The sequence below is a fragment of the Mastigoproctus giganteus genome, chromosome 1 (assembly GCF_048544385.1).
Source record: "Mastigoproctus giganteus isolate SK-2022 chromosome 1, ASM4854438v1, whole genome shotgun sequence".
In the NCBI taxonomy this organism is placed as follows: domain Eukaryota; kingdom Metazoa; phylum Arthropoda; class Arachnida; order Uropygi; family Thelyphonidae; genus Mastigoproctus; species Mastigoproctus giganteus.
This window is the reverse complement of record NC_143575.1, coordinates 270,848,431-270,866,676: the sequence shown is the minus strand read 5'-3', so window position 1 is coordinate 270,866,676 and position 18,246 is coordinate 270,848,431. Positions and strand designations below refer to the sequence as shown.

General features: G+C 37.2%; 2 protein-coding genes across 2 annotated transcripts in view; one reads left to right on the top strand and one right to left on the bottom strand.

Moving 5' to 3' along the window:
- Positions 1 to 7,091: 7,091 nt before the first annotated feature.
- Positions 7,092 to 7,958, bottom strand: LOC150091985 (homologous-pairing protein 2 homolog). Its single transcript, XM_090386400.1, has one exon. The coding sequence runs from the start codon at positions 7,749 to 7,751 to the stop codon at positions 7,113 to 7,115; it is 639 nt and encodes a 212-aa protein (XP_090242526.1). The 5' UTR covers positions 7,752 to 7,958; the 3' UTR covers positions 7,092 to 7,112.
- Positions 7,959 to 8,270: 312 nt separating this feature from the next.
- Positions 8,271 to 18,246, top strand: part of ck (unconventional myosin-VIIa ck) — a 273,948-nt gene continuing 263,972 nt past the window's right edge. The window contains exon 1 of the mRNA XM_090377618.1: positions 8,271 to 8,421. The gene's annotated coding sequence lies outside the window, so the exon portion shown is untranslated. The remainder of the gene's footprint in view (positions 8,422 to 18,246) is intronic.

Sequence of the window (18,246 nt, the reverse complement as noted above, 5' to 3'; positions counted from 1 at the left end):
GAGGAATTTTCCCTCTGCAGATCAGTTATGCTGGCCAGATAATAAATTATATCATACCAGTATATTTTATTAATAGTAGTGGTACTGCTAATTATGCAAGGAAGCAAACTTATACGCAAAAAAAAAAAAAAAAAAACTGCTACCCACTTATCCGCTCCTTCTAATAAATTGTTATTCTTTAAATTTATTCAATCTACTCATTTCCAATACACTAATCTTACTCTTTGGCTGGCTGAAGGCAAATTTTCATGTTTATCCTTTTCCAACTTCAACCATCCTTTGAGAAAGAGTTAGAATACCATCATTGTTTAGTTTACTCAATCCGTTTAAAGTCATACGTACTTCAATCAGGTCTCCTTACAAGTGCCCAGTTTCTAAGTACCGCAGTTTGCAGACTTTTGTGGTAAAAGAATCCCCTTTGTGTTCTTGACTGATCTGGTTGCTCTTCTCTGCCTAAAATGCAGATTTGTCATAAAGCTAACAACAATTGAATATTCTATGTGATTTTACAGTCTAAAATTTTTTTTAAAGATTGTAAAATTTATTTTTACGATTTTAAAAAATAGTGGCAACTTTCTAATCATCCTGTAGTTATTAGTCCCATTAGGTGAGTCCATTATAGTATGTCATTCTCATCCATTTAAATGAAGTCCAGCTAATAGCACCTGCACAACAGTAAACATTTAAACAGTGAACTGTTAAACTGCTGCTTGCAATGATGTCTGTGCAGCTGCTGATTGTGATGCCTGTCTACATCAAAGAACATTCTCTATACCTGTTTGTTTCTGTGATGTTCACTCATAGTAACTTCATTCCTTTCAAATGAAGATCCATTAGTCAGTTTCGTGGCTGATTGTCCATTCATCTGTGAAAATAATATCTGCTGTATTTCCAAATTGGGTGTTATTGGTTTCAGTCTCTTTGTATTTAAGTTGAAGGGATGCAGATTGCAGATAATGTGCATAAATATCTTAATTAATCACTATAATCTCCATGAGGCCTCTATTTTTGACATATCAGTTAACGGCAAGGAAAGAATTGTGACAACTTAGGTTTTTGTAATGCATTTTTTTTTATTTAATTAAATATGTTTCGGTGATGGAAGAGAGAGAGAGAGAAACAATGCAAAATATAGTGGGGGGGGGGGGTATAAATCAGATTGGAGAATTGCATAATTGAAATCTGTGTATTTTTCTTTGTAATTTCTTTATAAGGTAATAAAACAGCTTCAGTTTTTCTTTTCTTAGACTTTCTTCCATAAGAGGATTGACCTCGACAAGTATAACATTGGTTTCATTGATCCTTTTAGAATCTCTGTTCTTTTCTTAGATCCATTAATTATTGTTCCAAACTTTCTTCTTCAGCCTCTTCCACTTTCTATTGGCAAAATTGAATTATTTATTGGAAAATTCCTTTGGTTGTGTCACAAATGGCCCTTCAATTTTCTCCGACATTTGAATCCTTCTCCAGTACTCCCAGTCAGCTTAACACTCCTCTGCATCCTACTAACATTGGAAAATTCTCTAAAATTACTGATATATTTTGGCTGTAATTTCTTACATCAGTATTCATCATGGTCACTTTAATTTCATCTCAGGAAACTTGAATGCCTACCACAATTGACAAAATTTTTCCATTAATCCCAAACCTACCACAATTGATCAGCCTTGATTGCTTCCAAGATATGGCTGCAAAACCATTTTTAACAATAAAAATTAAAATCAAACTTGCTAATGGTCAAGTATCACTGTAGCCAAAGAAACCTTAACAGTACTTTCAGGTACTTGGTAGTACTTGATATTCTCAAAAGTACTGTAAATACTTTTTGTGAATATCAAGAAAGGTGAGCTTAAGCATATCCATTTCTTTCACTGCCAGAGTGAGTTTTCCCCCCAGTGAAGATATTAAAATGCTTCTCACCTCTAAAGACATGGATGACACCTCACAAGTCTCAGCAAGCATCTCTTAACATGGGCACCCAATTTCACCAGGCACATTGCTAAAAATTGACTTAACCAGAGGTTCCCAAACTTTCTCGGTTCACAACACCCTTAGTGTCTCAGTAATTTTTTTCATGGCACCTGTAGGGCAAAAGAAATACCTAACAGTTCCGTTTATTAAGCAGTTATGTCCAAACAACTTAATAAGTAATGTGGAAACTGTGAACTACCTAGACCTAGTAGTTCGTGCAGTGTCCAACAGATGTTGAGTATCGCTGTGTTTTCCTCAAAAATTTAAAATATCCTACAGCACCCCTGTGTGCTGCAGGATATTTAAAATTTTTCCTGGGGCAACGCTGCGCACAGTTTGGGAACCGCTGGACTTAACAGTAAAATTATAGCACCCTATCTCTAGAGGAGGCTTCCATCCTGCAGTGGGTTGATAATGGCTGCACTTTACTTTATCTCTAGAAGCAATTGTTTGATATATTACACAATCATTCCTTGCCATTTCTCTGCACTAGAAGACATATCTTTTGTAATTTTTAATTTTCAATTGTTAAAAGCTTGCATTTTTCAGCATTAATACTTTATTACCACCTAAGTCATCCTGAAAGAGCAGGATGATTTAGGCTCCTTATCTTGCTTAACGCTGGTCATTAACAAGCAACTTAGTGAATAAAAAAAAATTAAGGAGCAATATAAAGGGAATAGGAAGGTTGTCGAAGTATTTCTGCACCCATTGACACACATTTTGAGCAATAGTGGCGGTGCATGTTGGCTGATATTACAATTAAAGAACCACTGTTGGTCAGAAAAGTGGATGTTTGTCACGAATCACTCAGTACAAATTTTTTCCCCGCAAAGTTTCACTAAACTTCTTTATTAATGATTATACTGCTTGGCAAAAAGTGTGCAATAAGAATGAATACCTCTTTATAGTCAAAAAAGATCACCATTTGTTTTGCAACAGAGAGGCCAGCTTTCAACTTTTCTGACACGGTAAATCATGGTGCTTCCAGTCATTCACCATGTATCTCTCAAACCATAGTAGTATTTCTCCACACACTTTCAAGAGGTTTTGTTTTTGATCTGGTGTCAAATCCAGCAAGCACAGATTTGCAACATCCAGTTGTTTAGTATTAGATGGGTATTATTCTCACAGATTACATGGAGAAAGGTATCACCAATGCACATTACTACACACTGGTGCATTGCATCACCTCAATGTACCAGTCCACACTGCTGTTGCAACATCTGCCTTATTCCCCTGACTTGGCACCTAACATATTCCTCTTTCTGCAACATGATAGAGGTGTATAAAGCCTTGAATGGTTTAAGCATGCTCAATGCTGATGGGATTCTTCCTCTAGCTCAGAAAAATCACCTGAGAGGGCATAAATTCAAATTGAGGAAAGACAGATGTAGGATAGACGTGCGGAAATTTGCCTTTAGCCAGCGGGTGGTTGGTTGGTGGAACAGACTGCCATCCCTTGTGGTGGAGGTTGATAGCCTAAATAAGTTTAAGGCTCAGCTGGACAGGTATTTTGAACGAACAGAGGGGTGAAGTGGAAGTGGGTTTTTTTTTTTTTTTTTTTTTTGGCTGATGCTGCATAAGCTTGCTTTCTTGCATCAAATGCCTCTACTAATGCTAATGCTAAATGCTAACATAATTCATTTTTGTATGGAAAGCATTGTTTTGGCAAATGAGAGGTAATTACTACGATAGAAGCATGGTTTCAAGAACAAAGTGAGACCTACAAAAATGGCATAAGGAAGTGCTGCAAAAAATGGAAAAAATGTGTCACTTTGTATGGTGACTGCATAGAATAATATAGCTTCCAAACCTCAACTTCCTGGGACACGTAGAACATGGTCAGGGGAAAAAATTTTGATACCCCCTTGTACAAATAGAATAGGTAAACTAAACGATGATGGCATCCTTACTCCTTGGACAGCACACATAAGGGAATGAACTTAAATTAGACTAGTGTCTAATATTTGCATATGTTAGATAAACTTTTGGCAAAAAATACATTTAATCTTGTTTAAATCAAAACTTATATAGTGTAATAAACTAAATTTGAGATTTAGTTTGTTGTTACTCTTAACACACATATGAAAACTTGCTAATGCAAGTTTTCATACGTGTGTTAAGTTGAGAGGTTGTGGAGAGAGGTTGAGAGGCATTACCTAGAAACAAACAAAGACCAAAATTAAAGAAAACAATGAAACTGCAAAATAAAAATAAGATGCCAAATAACAAGCAAAGACTATTATCCTAGGGAAGCACAGCAGCATGAAATCCTACAAAGTGAAGGTATAGTTGTACTACTGCTGCCTTCTAGGTAACTCCACCCATGCACTGGTCCTCTAGTCAAACACAGACACTAAAAAAAGGAAAATTAACATAAAAGAAAGTTTTTGGGAACCATACTGGCAACTTTATCTAGAAGATATTTGCCATTGCAGGTAACTTTCTGAGGGCACCTCCGTTGCCAGGTGGGAAGGAGCAGCAGTGCGTAACACACGCTTCTTGATTAGACTGGGGTTTGAGCCTGTCACCACCAAATGGAGGATGCGGAAAGGTCAGGGAATGACCACCGCATATTCCCAGAGCAATATGGCCTTAGTTGCTAATGCTCCTAAAAACCAAATAACATAACATAACGTAACTTTCTGAGTAACTTTCCTTGCAAGGAAAATTACTCAAAAAAAAACTTGTATGGCAAACCAAATTGTCCTGTAGGAGAGCACCAACTGAGGTGGAGGAGAACCACAAATTATTTACAAAGGTTATCTACCAAGGCAACAGATATTATATTGGATAGACAAATAGAAAAATGAAATGAGCATGCCAACAACATAAGGCTGGGAGTCTGGATTCAACTAAATAATGAAATATGAATAATAATGAAATGCTTTCAATCAATGGAGAACATAGAAATTTTATCTTTGAGGGGGAGCTTGTTTGCTCTACATTTTAACATGTAAAAATTATATGATATAAAACAAAATGTTTGTTGAAGGGGGTTTAGTACCCCCATGGGTGCATCTAAGCTTCTAATAACCATCCTTACTGGGAGCATTTTGGTGTTCAATCTACAATAAAGCTACTATACTTCCATTAGCTACTTCTGTTCACAAAAATATCCATAAGGGGCACTTCTGTCCCTGCCTCCCCAGTGTTTTAATAAGTTTCGACAAATTATTAAAACAGTTTCAACCACTGGTAAACAGCAGATCAGAAGAAAACTGCAGCCTAAACACTCAGCCAGTTTAGTAACATATATGAGAAGCCAATCAACAGTAAATAGCCAACTGCATATGTGTGGAAAATAATCTAGTTCAGGAGTGATCAGAGTGGATGAACTTGCTCACAGAGTGAATTATTTTAGTATTTTTATTCCAGAGATAAAGTCTCTAAATTAGGGACTTCAATATTGGTATTTTGATTAAGATAACATTATTAAAAATCTCTCTACTTTTATGTATTGTAGTATTCATATTCACTAGTTTTAGGTATGTGTGTGGGGGGAAAGGTTTTTAGCCCCATATAAATCACAGGTTTTCGTGAAAGACAACATTGCCAATCTGTGCTGTGACTCGTGTTCACAGAAAATTTCAGGTTTGTAACTATATTCTTCTTTCCAGAAGGCACTGAAGAGTGAATGAAGATGGCAACTGTTGAGAATCAAGCACTATCCAGTATTTCTGGATAGTGCTTGATTCTCATTTTTTTTTAATACCTTCATTTAAAGGGAATGTTGCCGAAAGACATTCATGAAGACATACAGCAAACATGCAGGGAATCTTGTCCTTCAAACATCATGGTTAAAAACTGGGTTACAGAATAAACGTGGACAAGACAGTGTTGAAAGTGCACCCAGCAGTGAGAGTCCTGTTACTATGTTGACACCTGCAAATGTGGATGCCATTTATGACCTAATCATGCAAGACCACAGAATAACAAAGCACATCAAGACAACATTCAGTGTCTCTCGCAATACTGTAGTGAATGTTTTAGGAATGAAGGTTTCTTCACAGTGGGTCCCTGAAGCACTGGATGCAGATCAGAAGCAGGAAAATATGAGGTGTTATGAGATTGTGCAGCAATTTTAAGCTCAGTATGTCACTGCAGATGAAACAAAAAACAATCAAAACTGGAAGCATCCCTCTTCACCCCCTAAATACTTTTGAGTGCAGAAATTGGCTGGGCATCATGATATCCTGGAACGAGGTGCTACTATCAGTGCTTAGTATTATTCTAACCTATTAAGATGTATGTTTCTGCAAATTGAAAATTGGCCAAAGGAGTCATGTTACATCAAGACAATGCACCAATGCACACTGCATTTTGCATTTTCTATTTCTAAATCTCAAAAAGGACTTTAAAGGATAGGAATTCAATAGTGACAATGCTGTGATGGCTGCAGTCAACAACTGGTTTGAGTCAAAATCTGAATTTTATTTGGGCAGGATATGAAAGCTAGTGGAATGTGCCAGACATAAGGGGGGGGGGGGTATGTTAAAAAATAAATGGGCTTTCACAACTTTCCAGCATTCCTTCTCTGACAGGCTAGAAACTTTTCAACTTTCCTTGTATTTCAAACACAACTGAGATAATTCTTTCATGTTTTAAGACAGTGGGACGTGAAATTATGCAGAAGTTAACAAAATTGCTTGTGGGTTGTATGACATTGTGGTTTACAATATATAATAAAAAAGAATTTAAATGACTCCAAATAATTAGGGTGTATATATATATATGTAAAGTGAAAAAACTGTTGCTCAGGAATGAATAGAAATCAAAACATTTATTAGCTTCTGAGGATTTCTAAAATTATTCTAGATAATTATCATACATTTATTGAAGCCTTATATCCCAACACACAATTAGGAGTCAGGTTGAAACTGAATACTAACTTCTATTTCAAAATAAGCATATTTTACAAACACCCAAAAAAAAAAAAAAAAAATATATATATATATATATATATATACCAGGGATGCAATGTCATAAATTAATATGGCAAAAAAAAGCAGAATAAATATTTATAATGATATACAACCAACATTTGTACAAACATTCATATCAAAATCCTTGAATATTCAAATTACTATAAAGTATACAACATGTATGCCGTTTATTTCCAAGATTATTATTTAATGTTAACTAGGTAATTTCACGTTAGCATCTTCATCAGTTTCTATTCCCACCTCTTCATATAACACTTTCTTGCTTTTTGGATAACCCTCCAATATTGCATCCAACATATCTGCTGCCATGCGTTTTCTTTTACGCCATTCCTTGACGCATTTTTCATTTTCACCGTATATCTCATCTTTTTCTTGGGATGTTATTACAGTATTAGTGTTGGATTTTAGGTTTTCTAATTTTGATTTCAATGCTGAAATTTCACCCTCCAAAGTGCTGATTTTCGATTCTATTTCCGGCGTGGTCAAACTCGAAGTCAATGAAGTAAGTTTAGATTCTGCATTACGTATTGTCTGTTGAATATCCTGAAGAGTGGTGGTCAAATTATTAATTTCCGCATCCATACATTTTAGGTCGTCTTCTTTAACTTCTGGAAATTGGTCCTGGTTAGCAAAATATACTTTTTGCTTTCCGTATGTCTTCTCTGTAATTTTACCTTCATGGGCCAGCACTTCTGCTGCCCTAGTCACCGCAGTCTTCCCATGTTCTTTGTGTAAGTTATTAAATATATCCACAACACTATAAGGTCTGTTTTGCTTTAATAAATAATCCAAAACTGCTTGCATAGAAGCAGCATCTTTGGATTTACTCATTTTTAAACGAATGTATACACGCTAAGCAGAAAACTGGCTAAATGCACTCTCAAATAAACACAACATAGCATTTGGTTTGTCAACTGTAGAAGTACAAAGATATCCTTTAAGCTGTAAATAACAAAACGCCTTTGAACCACCCACGTGATATTACTTAAACAGTAAATTAATCAAACATTTTCTTTACATCATCCACGTACACCAATAACACCTACAAACTTCGCGCTTCTACACAACTAATTCTGGGCCATACTACCACGCCATCTGCCAGCCGTTTCATTATAAAGTATGATAACGTGGCTTAATAAAAAAATATATTATATAATATGAAATATTAAACAACATGAATAACTGGAATCTGAATTATTATCACATTTAAAATATGAATTTTTAGGTGTAATTGGAATAGTTTTATTAAATGAATTTATTCAATTTATTGATAGCTGAAAAAATGTGCGCTGGTTAAGCTCCACCAGGTAGCCAGGTGTGAAAGATGGCTTCCATACCTGTAGAAGTTGGATGCGTGGCTATTGTGTGAATGGTGAATTTTTGTGTGTTCAGTTGTTTTCGATGCGAAAAAAATGAACTCGTCAAATATACGCTGGTGTATTTCGTACTAATGGATTATGCTGTGAAGGAGTAACTCCTCATTTCTCTTAGGAAGTTTCAGGTAAGTTTGTCTCTTTAAACTCTTGGTTAACTTTTCAAAAGTACAGAGCCGTCTGCCGGTATAAATGACTCGAATGCAGATTGTCAACAGGTAGTGTGTCTTGTCGTGTGGTGCGATACGTAGCTTTGCTTAACAGGGGGGGCCCTTTTTCTGGATTAATTTTCAAAACGAGATTTAAAATGGAGAGAAAGAGAGATAGATAATGTGACATTTTTATTTTCATATGTTTTTCTAAATATACAACATTTTGTATTTCAATAGAAATTTAAATTTACAGAAATCCATGGATTATTTCACATTTTATTTTGATTTCGAGGTAATGAAGATTGAATTTTATTTACGAATTGCTTTCTATTTAGTTGTTAAATGTTAAACTTGATGGCAAACGCTAACAATGTGGAGACATTCTCCCCCCTCCTATGTTTATTTTATGAAGTATGTTGCTTAAAAATTCGCCAAAATGAACCGGAAGAGGACTAAAACTATAACACGTTCCGTGAAGTGAAAATATTTATTTTTAGTAGTCACGAATTCGAAAATTATGTACATTTTTCGGGTACGTGACTACTGCAAAATATGCTAAAAAAATTTGCCAAAATGAACCGGAAGAGGACTAAAGCTGTAACATGTTCCGTGAAGTGAAAATGTTATTTATTTTTAGTAGTCATGTATTCGAAAAATATGCACATTTAGCAAAAACAGTTGTACGGTGACATTTTATATTTTATCTTCTCCAAGTATTTATAATTACCTGCAGTGCCATATCTAGGTACGAGCAGACTAGATGTTCGCCTGGGGCCCGAATACCGATGATATTTTAATTTTTTTAAATATAAAAAAAGTTTTTCTTAATATAATACTTTATTTTGCCAAGAAAGAATTAATGGATTGGCCATTAATCATGTCACTAGAACAAGATGTATTGAAAGATATAAAAACATCAGACGTTATAGACAAATTTATATCAACTAAATATCGTAAGGTGATGATTTGAAAACTTTTAAGTCTGTATAAATAATGTACTAGTCGTTAAAGTTTAAATTACTGATTATGATTTGAATAATTTTTGGGTGTTTCCTTTTTTTTCTCCATTTTAAATTCCACCTTTAATATTTGCAAGGGGGCCCCAGATGAATATTTCGCCCGGGGTCGACAAAAGTCTAGGTACGGCACTGGTTACCTGTAATTTATTCCAGCATACCAGCTGATAAATTCCAAGGTTCACAAATTATAGTTATTCAGTTGTATCTAGTTTCTTTTTAAAACTACTCTAAATCTACTTAGAGCTCTCTGCCTCCACAAGCTAGAGCTTAATAGCACTTTGCAATTATTACATTTAATATTATCGCTTTATTTATAATACTAAGTGAAATATGGAATATAAAACATTTTTTAAAAATGCTATGAAATTCTACTGAAAAATATAAAATATACTAGGTTCCGCCTAAAGATAATAATATACAATTTCACTCCGTAAGGAAGAGGGGGGGGGGCGAGGAATTGTATATAGTCTTAAAACTTGTGTATTCTCTTGATCTTCCGATATATTATTACAACGGAACCTTGATTATTCGTGTTAGACATTCAGCCCATCTTTTTTTTAAATATTATTTAACTTTTTTTTTTTTTTTTTTTGCCTTGACAGCATTTTTTTTTTAGAAGCTTGTCGACAGTTGAATTTCGGCTTGCAGTGAAGTACAAACAAAAAATTTTTAGTATTTATTTGAATTTATAAAATGAATGTACCGTGGCTCAAAACACTTGCAACTTCTCCTGCCTCATGTGGCTGTTTTCATTGAAATGGCAATCAAGTGTCACTGTTTTTATGCTCTGCGTGTATCTTTTTGTTATAAAATTTAAATTCTTAAATCGAATCGTTTTATATTTAAAGAAAATTAAAACCAATATAGCCGAAAACAAACAGGCCCCCGTAGCCAAGTGATCAAGTAAGAGTGGTCTTGACCACTCGGTTAAGCACAGGCTTCTTGAGTAGACCGGGGTTCCAGCCGATGACAGATAGGGACCATTCCCTTAATACGACTTGCTGAAAACGGTGGCGTGGTATACCTTCATGGTGTCCAAGGCAAAATGAAATTTGGGGCCCATCTAAAGAAAAAACTAATAAAGAACATTTTCAATTTCATTTTATTGTGAGAAACAAAACAAACAAATTATATGACATAAGAACTAGATTTAAAATTTAATACGTAAAACCATTTTTGAAAAAAGCGTAATTTTCAAATTAATCTTCAAGTAAAGTTCATTAACCTTGGCAGGTAGAAAGTTCAGTTTTCGATAAAAATCACTTAAAAATATTAGTAAAAAAACAGCAATGGGTTTTGGAAACAGTGATTTTGGGGCCCCCCTCCCTTCTGATCTGGTCCCTTGGTAGATGTCTTTTTTGCCTATAGGATAACGCGCCACTGGCTGAGAAGGTTCTCCGTCCTGCAGTACACTGACAATGGCTGCAGATTATTATTATTATAACCCAAAACAGTTCCAACAGAAGATGATGTTATCAAAAGTGTTGGACATCGTGACATTCATATAAGCAAGGCGCCGAGGAGGGGAGGTCGGCATCCTCGGATCTGAAGGGAGTAAGGAGGCTTGGTGAGGATGTTTTCTCCAGGGCCTGTGCTCGTTCTCAGTGACCCTGCATGTAAGTGGTCAGAGAATAGTTTTCATATAGTGTAAGGTCGCCTTTAATACAGAAGATATCCTATGAGCTAAACTTTCTAAATTTGGCAAGTGTAAATGGACATATTTTACCATTTTTTGCTGGGGAAACTTAAAGCTTGTAAAGTCTGACTCCGTGGTTGATTAGACACACACACAATTCATTTCAGAGGTGCCTAATAGAGTTTCTACCAGGCCTCTGTGATAGTCATTCCACTTCCTGTATACAGTACTGTAACTGTTTCATTCAGTTAGTTTTATGTTCAGATGTATAACGAATGAGATAACCCATTCATTGAATCATCCGAAGGGGAAAAAAAAAGATTTCTGGTGTTCTCTGGTCGGTTTGCTTGTAACCTTGCTATTATCATGTTAGACTGAATAGCTCAGCCCACGGAATGAGAAAGCCCATAAAGTTCCTGGCTACTTGACTGGATTAGAACCCTGGCGTTTTCAGCTCAATGTGGAAAAGGGTTTCTTTTCAATATCAGTGTTATTACTTATTATTAAATGTTATTAATAATACATATAATTGCATAAGACGATGATGAGACCGCATTTGGAATATTGTGCTAAGCTCTGGAGACGGATTAGATCGCTGTCCATTTCGATAATGGACAGAAGTTGTGGACTGTAAGCTTGGAAACCAGACACCTTAGTGGGTTATATGGCACTGAACGGAATCAGAATCAAGTTTTAATTTTAATAGCACCAAGCTTTGTCATTTATATCCGTATTTTCCTGCAGAAGCGCGTGTTCACGAACCGTATGGCATGTTCCAAGGATGAAAAACCAGACGAACTCATAGGCATAAAGTATAATCCCTCCGTCTGAGATGGGCGAACTGCAGCCTCGATTGAAGAGGATTTTAGGAATTCTTCCAGTTGTCAATGGAAATCGAACCGAGACCTTTTCAGTGGTAGACAGCAATGTATCGTGTCGACTGTGCTGCCACGGAGTAACCTCGAAGGTAATCAACGAAATGGAGGAGGGGATATATTCTCACTATAGCAGTGGTTACACAATATGCAGCTTATCTCTAATAGTCCAGTCCTCCACTGTTCAGTGTTGATATTCCCGATCCCACAATAACCCTACCTTCTCGTTTTTTAATGACCGAAGTGGAACTATATTCAGTCGTTGGTTGCTATACCCCATTCGTGGCAAGGTAAGAGATTTGCATTTTGAATTTCCTCTTTGGTTGACGCTGTTGCACTACATTTCACTGTTATTTGACTGACTGTAGCTTTTCTATTACCCTGCACACAAGTCTTATCATCTTCCGTTTGTCTTTCGCATTGACGAAATTATGTTTCCGACCATAGAATGCCGTTGGGTTGATGTTGTAAAATGTATCGATGTCTAACGGCACCAGGGGTTTCCCCCATCTCCGCGTTGTTTTCTGGCCTTCCCATTTCTCTGGGAAGGCCAGAGCTTTAAAAGTGTGTGGATTTTGTATATGTGTAGTGTTGTATCGTTGTTCATCTGGCCATTTAGCCGCTGGACCCCTGCTGAGGCCCAACGTTGCCCACACTTGGCCCCGTGGAGGCAGACCAGATATACAGTAGTATGAAGTTTTCGGGTTGATGTTGTTTGATTATTGAACCAAACTCGATACACCTGCGACACAACTTGAAAACTCCAGCAAGGTTACGCTTTCTGAGATATTCATACCGACGCCGACTATTTTGCCACTTTCAGAGTCACTTAAATCGTTCGTCTTGTCTATTCTTGCAATGAATTGCACACAAACATGTCCCTACCCAGCTGCCCGTTTGTTTAATATTACATGGTATTAATACGTGATGCTATTAGCATTAGTAAAGGCACATGATGCAAGAAAGCAAACTTATATAGCATCAGCCAAAAAAATAAATATATATATTAATTTCACGCATCCACTCGGTCCAAATGTTTGTCTAGTTCTGCCTTGAATCTATTTAAGCTATCAACTTCTACAATGACAGATGGAAGAGCTATTTCTGAAAGCTTTCCGTTTCATGGAAAGAATATGTACCTAATAAAGTGGCTATTCAGTGTATTATTGTAATGTGAGCTCTTGCGATATAAAATTATGAGCTGAGGCTTTAGTATTATTATTTTTTTTAAATAAGAACAAAAAAAACCCCTACTAATCCTAGGCAGTGAATCGTATAATTTAAAGTCATTGTCCCATAATTATTATTGCCTTTTCGATTGAGGAAGGCATACCCATTCATTGTGTATGTGGAATGCTTAAAGATTCGCTCGAATCTATCTTGTGACAATGTACAGTATGTAAACTCAATAGGTTTGCACTTTTATCATTTGCAACAATTTTCATTTAAGTTTTATTTCATTATAATGATTTCACTTCTTTCAATTTTTTCACTTTTCATTCACAATCATCCACTTCTAATTTTTTTAAAATTGGTATGAATTTTGTAATGTTATGCAAGCTTCAGGCGCATAATTATTTAATAAATTGCAGTGTTAAATGTTTCTTAAAAATCAAGATGTTACGTATCTTTAAAAAAAAATGTAATTTAAAAATTAAATCATTCAGGCTGTGAAAATATTTACTGGTTATTAAAAATTATATTAAGATATACACTGAGTGGACAGAAAACCTAGTAATGGGTAGGCCCACCTTTCGCCCTGATAAGGGCAGTCACAAAGCCAGGAATTGAGTTCACGAAAGCGTTCCACAGGTATTTCCATCCATGCTTGCTGCACTGCTATCCATAATTCCGTCGCATTCCTGGGTTATGGATCCAAAGCTAGAACGGATCTTTCCACAGCATCCCAAAGATGCTCCACAGAGTTCATGTTCGGTGAACGAGGAGGCCATTCCATGAACCTTGTTCTAGTCACCACGGCTCTGTGGGGAGGCGCATTGTCCTTCTGGAAGAATCCATTGCCCTGTGGGTGCACGATGACCATGTAGGGATGCAAATGGTCTGCAAGGATGGACACATAATCTGGACCGTTCAGAGATCCATCTAGACATACCAGAGGTCCCAACGTGTGCCAGTTGAACACGCGCCAGACCATTACCCTGCACAGTTCCTTGTTGACATGACGGGTGCAAAGCTTCGTGCAGTTTCCGCCATATATGCACTCTCCCGTGCGCTCGAAATAACTGGAAATGGGATTCATCAGGCCAGGAGACCCGTCTCCAATCATCTAAGGTCCAGTGCTGATGTTCTTTCGCCCAGTTGACGCGCAGAGTCCTGTGTCGTGATGTTAGCAATGGGACTCTGGTGGGTCGGTGGCTCCGATAACCTATTGCGGCTAATGGTCTTGGTGGAGACGTTTTTGGCATCTCTCTCTCGTTGAAGACTGCGGTGATTTGTGCCACTCGCTTTCCGGTTGACTGAAACAATGCGAGACAGACATCGATGGCCACATTCACGATGAGATGTTATTCCGGAAATGGCGTATTCCCGATACACTCTTGATACTGTCGAACGGGGATAGCGCAATTTCTGTACCACCTCCGCGATAGTGACCCATGCGTTGGGCACCCACTATCATCCCTCTTTCAAAGTATAGCTAATGCGCCAATAAAATCAAAACCAATCTTTCCGAATCTGTTAACTCACGACGTTTATCCATACTGACATCGAATTACCATATACGTGGATGCAGTGTACTTATATAGCGGTGGGTTCGTCCACTGGCGAGAGGGTGTGACAGCGTCGTGCCATGAATCTTATGAATTCTATCCTTTCAGTGTAATTGATAAGAGATTAATACAGTGAAGGTTGGAACATCTTAAAACCAAGAATTATAATAAAATAAGAGACGAACAGTAAGCTGACAATTAATACTATAATTAGCATGATAAAAACTTAACTCTTTATATTCAAGCAGAGCTGAGCCTAGACTTTTTTGCCACCCGAGGCGAGATGTGAATATGACGCATCTTATGCATGGTTTTTAGCAAGTCAGAAACGAAATTTCAGTATGCTGTTTAATTTTAAACCATTATAGAACTATGAGCATTTGACGTTAGACCAATGTTTTACCCAGCATAATAAATTAATTAATTTCCGTTTTTTTTTTTTTTTTTCTTTTTCTCCAGACAGCCGAGGCCAGTGAGTTTACATATTTATTATGACAGAATACATAGTTAATCAAGGACAGCCAGATTTTTGGCACCACAATAAGCACCATCCTCCCAACGCTGGGTGGAAAAGGCCTGGGTTAGAATCCCGTCAATGACGCAAGAAATTTTTATGGTATTTATTTACAACATTGCTGAGTTAATTGGGTCTCAGGCGGTTGTTACATGGAATTTTTTTCTCCCTGAAACTCGTGTTTTTCATCCAACAAAAAAAGCAGATTACTGCAGAACACAGGCAACTTAAGGATATACACGGTGCAATATGGTCTAAGTCGGTGATGTGCCTAAAACCCGGCAATAGCAACTCGTACAGACTCGAACCCGCCGTCTCCTTACTTGTGGGCGCTTGTGAGTTACAGTAATCATAAATATTTCTAATATTAGTATAGTATTAATATGTGCAAATGATTAATCTTTATTTGTCTTACGAAATATAAATATAGTGGTACATTGGTCCGGGACAAATTCCCTTCATGGCAGTAAATGCCAGGGGATAGGAAGCGGACTTTTTCTGCATTTTCGCCATCGTGCCGGGCAATTCATTCCAATGAATTACCTACCATGTTGCCTAAATTTCATGAGATCAGCCTTCTGTTACACGATTTACATCCCCAAAATTTTGTATCTGTGGCTCCTCGTTCTTCTCTCTCCCTCCCTCCCCTAAAAGTGAAAATACACCTCCGTTGATTTACTAATTCCCTTAAGCGCCTTATATATCTCTAGATTTCCCCCTAAGATTCTAAACTATTGCCGAGCTTTGTAGTCCGCATCCCCTTGCTAGTTCCCTTCTTTGAATCCATTCAAGTGCGCCTAAAATCCTATAACAACAATATATACAAAGAGGCTGTGAAGTGGGTAGTTTTAAAATCAATAGCCCCCATGCTTTTTGAAACGCTGAGTTGGAGCTAGTATTATTTATAATTACATTAAACGCTCGGTGCCTTTCGCAAATGACGCCCGGAAGTAGTTGACTCCTTTCCTCACCTGTTGGCTCGATCCTGTATACAAGAAATTAGCCGAGGCAGTGACGTAGAAGAGGTTACAGATCTCACAGAAAATTCACGATATGACACTACTTTCTTTTTACTAGCTTTCAACACTCTGTTAACAGTGGTAGTATTGCACACTGGTAAAAAACACTATAGAGGTATTTATTGAAACAGCTCGTGTTTCCTGCGAAATTAGGATTAAGTTGAATAAAGTTTGTTTGCCCTTGATGAAATGTTGGTTCTTATTTTGCATAAGGTATAGGTTTCTTCTAAACGTGGCCAGATGACAGAAAAGTCACGTTTTTAATCTTATAAAAATATTCAGTGCCCGTATGTGTGTGTTTTTAAGATGATAACAATACTCACTTTTGTTCTTGTGTAAGCAAACACCAAGAATTTTGTATTGTAGAGTTTGTATGTAGTGCTGGAGCAGTGAGAAGTTGCAGCAGAACCCAAGGGAAATAATGTTCAGGAAAATAAATATATTTTGTTGTTGTTGTTGTTTAGGAGTGGACGCCCGTGCCAACCTAAATGGGGCATAGGATATGTTCAAGCAATTTGGAAATACAAAATTGTTGTCATTTCAGCAGGGCTGTGTTAAGATGAAAGCCTGAAGTGATCGCATACAGATGCAAACACTCAGGGGGCTTCGCTATTCGAAGGTAGAGTACTCGTTTTATCCTTTGATGAAAAATATCTCTAATGTAATACATATTTTGGGACATCTTCCCTACTTCGGCTTTCATGTTTAAATACGACCAGTTGATGTCGCAAGCTTTCTACTATGTGACAACTTACTGTCACACCCCTTGTAATGCAGTTGGGGTCCTCTTCTTGTCCTATTTTGTTCCATCTACCTATCATGGAGTGGACATGCCTTTTATATCCTACTTTTAAGGTACGCTTCTATAAATAACATTACTGCCCTGTGGTGAAGTGCTACAATACATGTTAGAGGACAGTGTATATATGATTGTTTACATATTTATCGCCATGTCTTGCAGGCACGTGCAAGACGTGGCGATCAATTTGATAATTAAATTTGATGCACCGGGACCTCTACACAGAAGGGAACCTCATAAACATTTTTAAATGGTTACATCATAGTTTAAAAAAGAAAAGGTCCCCAATACAATTGCATGGCCCTGTATAAATATCAGTATGAGAATGTCCCCTTAAAAATGGCCCTTGCAGCAGCCTGTTTCTTGTCTCCTCCATGGCTCTATTCATTGCCATTCGGTTGAATTATGCTAGGTAGTCATTGTGGTGAGTCATCAAATCAATAAGACTGTAATCAGACTTTGTTGATTTGACATGCTGTTGGGCCACCACCGATTCGGATTACTACTCCAACACGACTTAGGAGGATTCAAAATATTTTGAAAATTAGGACGAGGAATATTCGACGGTTCATGTAATAAAACTATCTTCAGTTCCTGGAGTGATGTGGGCGAGGGACTGTGCTGACGAACACTTCTTTTCTGATCATGGTTGATTTGCAACCCACTGACTACAGATGGTCAGTGGGTTGCAGATTAACCTAATTAGCCGATTCGTGTTTGAACAGGTGTTGCTCAAACAGCTCTCTCATACGTTTGGCGCAATGGCTCTTGGCATTATCAGCACCCTTCTAGCCAACCAGCTGTACAGGGGGTGAAATCAAACTTAATAACTGAATAATAATAATCTTGAAAGTATCCCCACTCCATAGATGTAAGAATGCACCATTGTTAGGTGTTCGTGATGTTCAGATAATATTGCTCTGGTGTTCATGATGCCCTCAACTAAGATCGGGAGACAAAGCTGTTAAAGAAACATGCTCCATACCATTGTACCTCCATCAGCCATACTGTCAGTATTAGGTATGATTGCCTGCACACCTCCTGCATCAACCTTTGCGTGCACGGTACCAACGCAGCCCTATTTTCTTGTTGCTGTCCGAGATCAGTGACTTTCGTGAACTTCCACTGCCGTATTGCATTCCTTGTAGTGATCTTCGTATGGTTCGAGTACTAATGCCTTGTGATGTTCCTGTATTAAATTCAGAGGTTA

Coding starts and splice junctions, on each gene's coding strand:
- LOC150091985 (XM_090386400.1), bottom strand. CDS start 7,751: ATGAGTAAATCCAAAGATGCTGCTTCTATGCAAGCAGTTTTGGATTAT.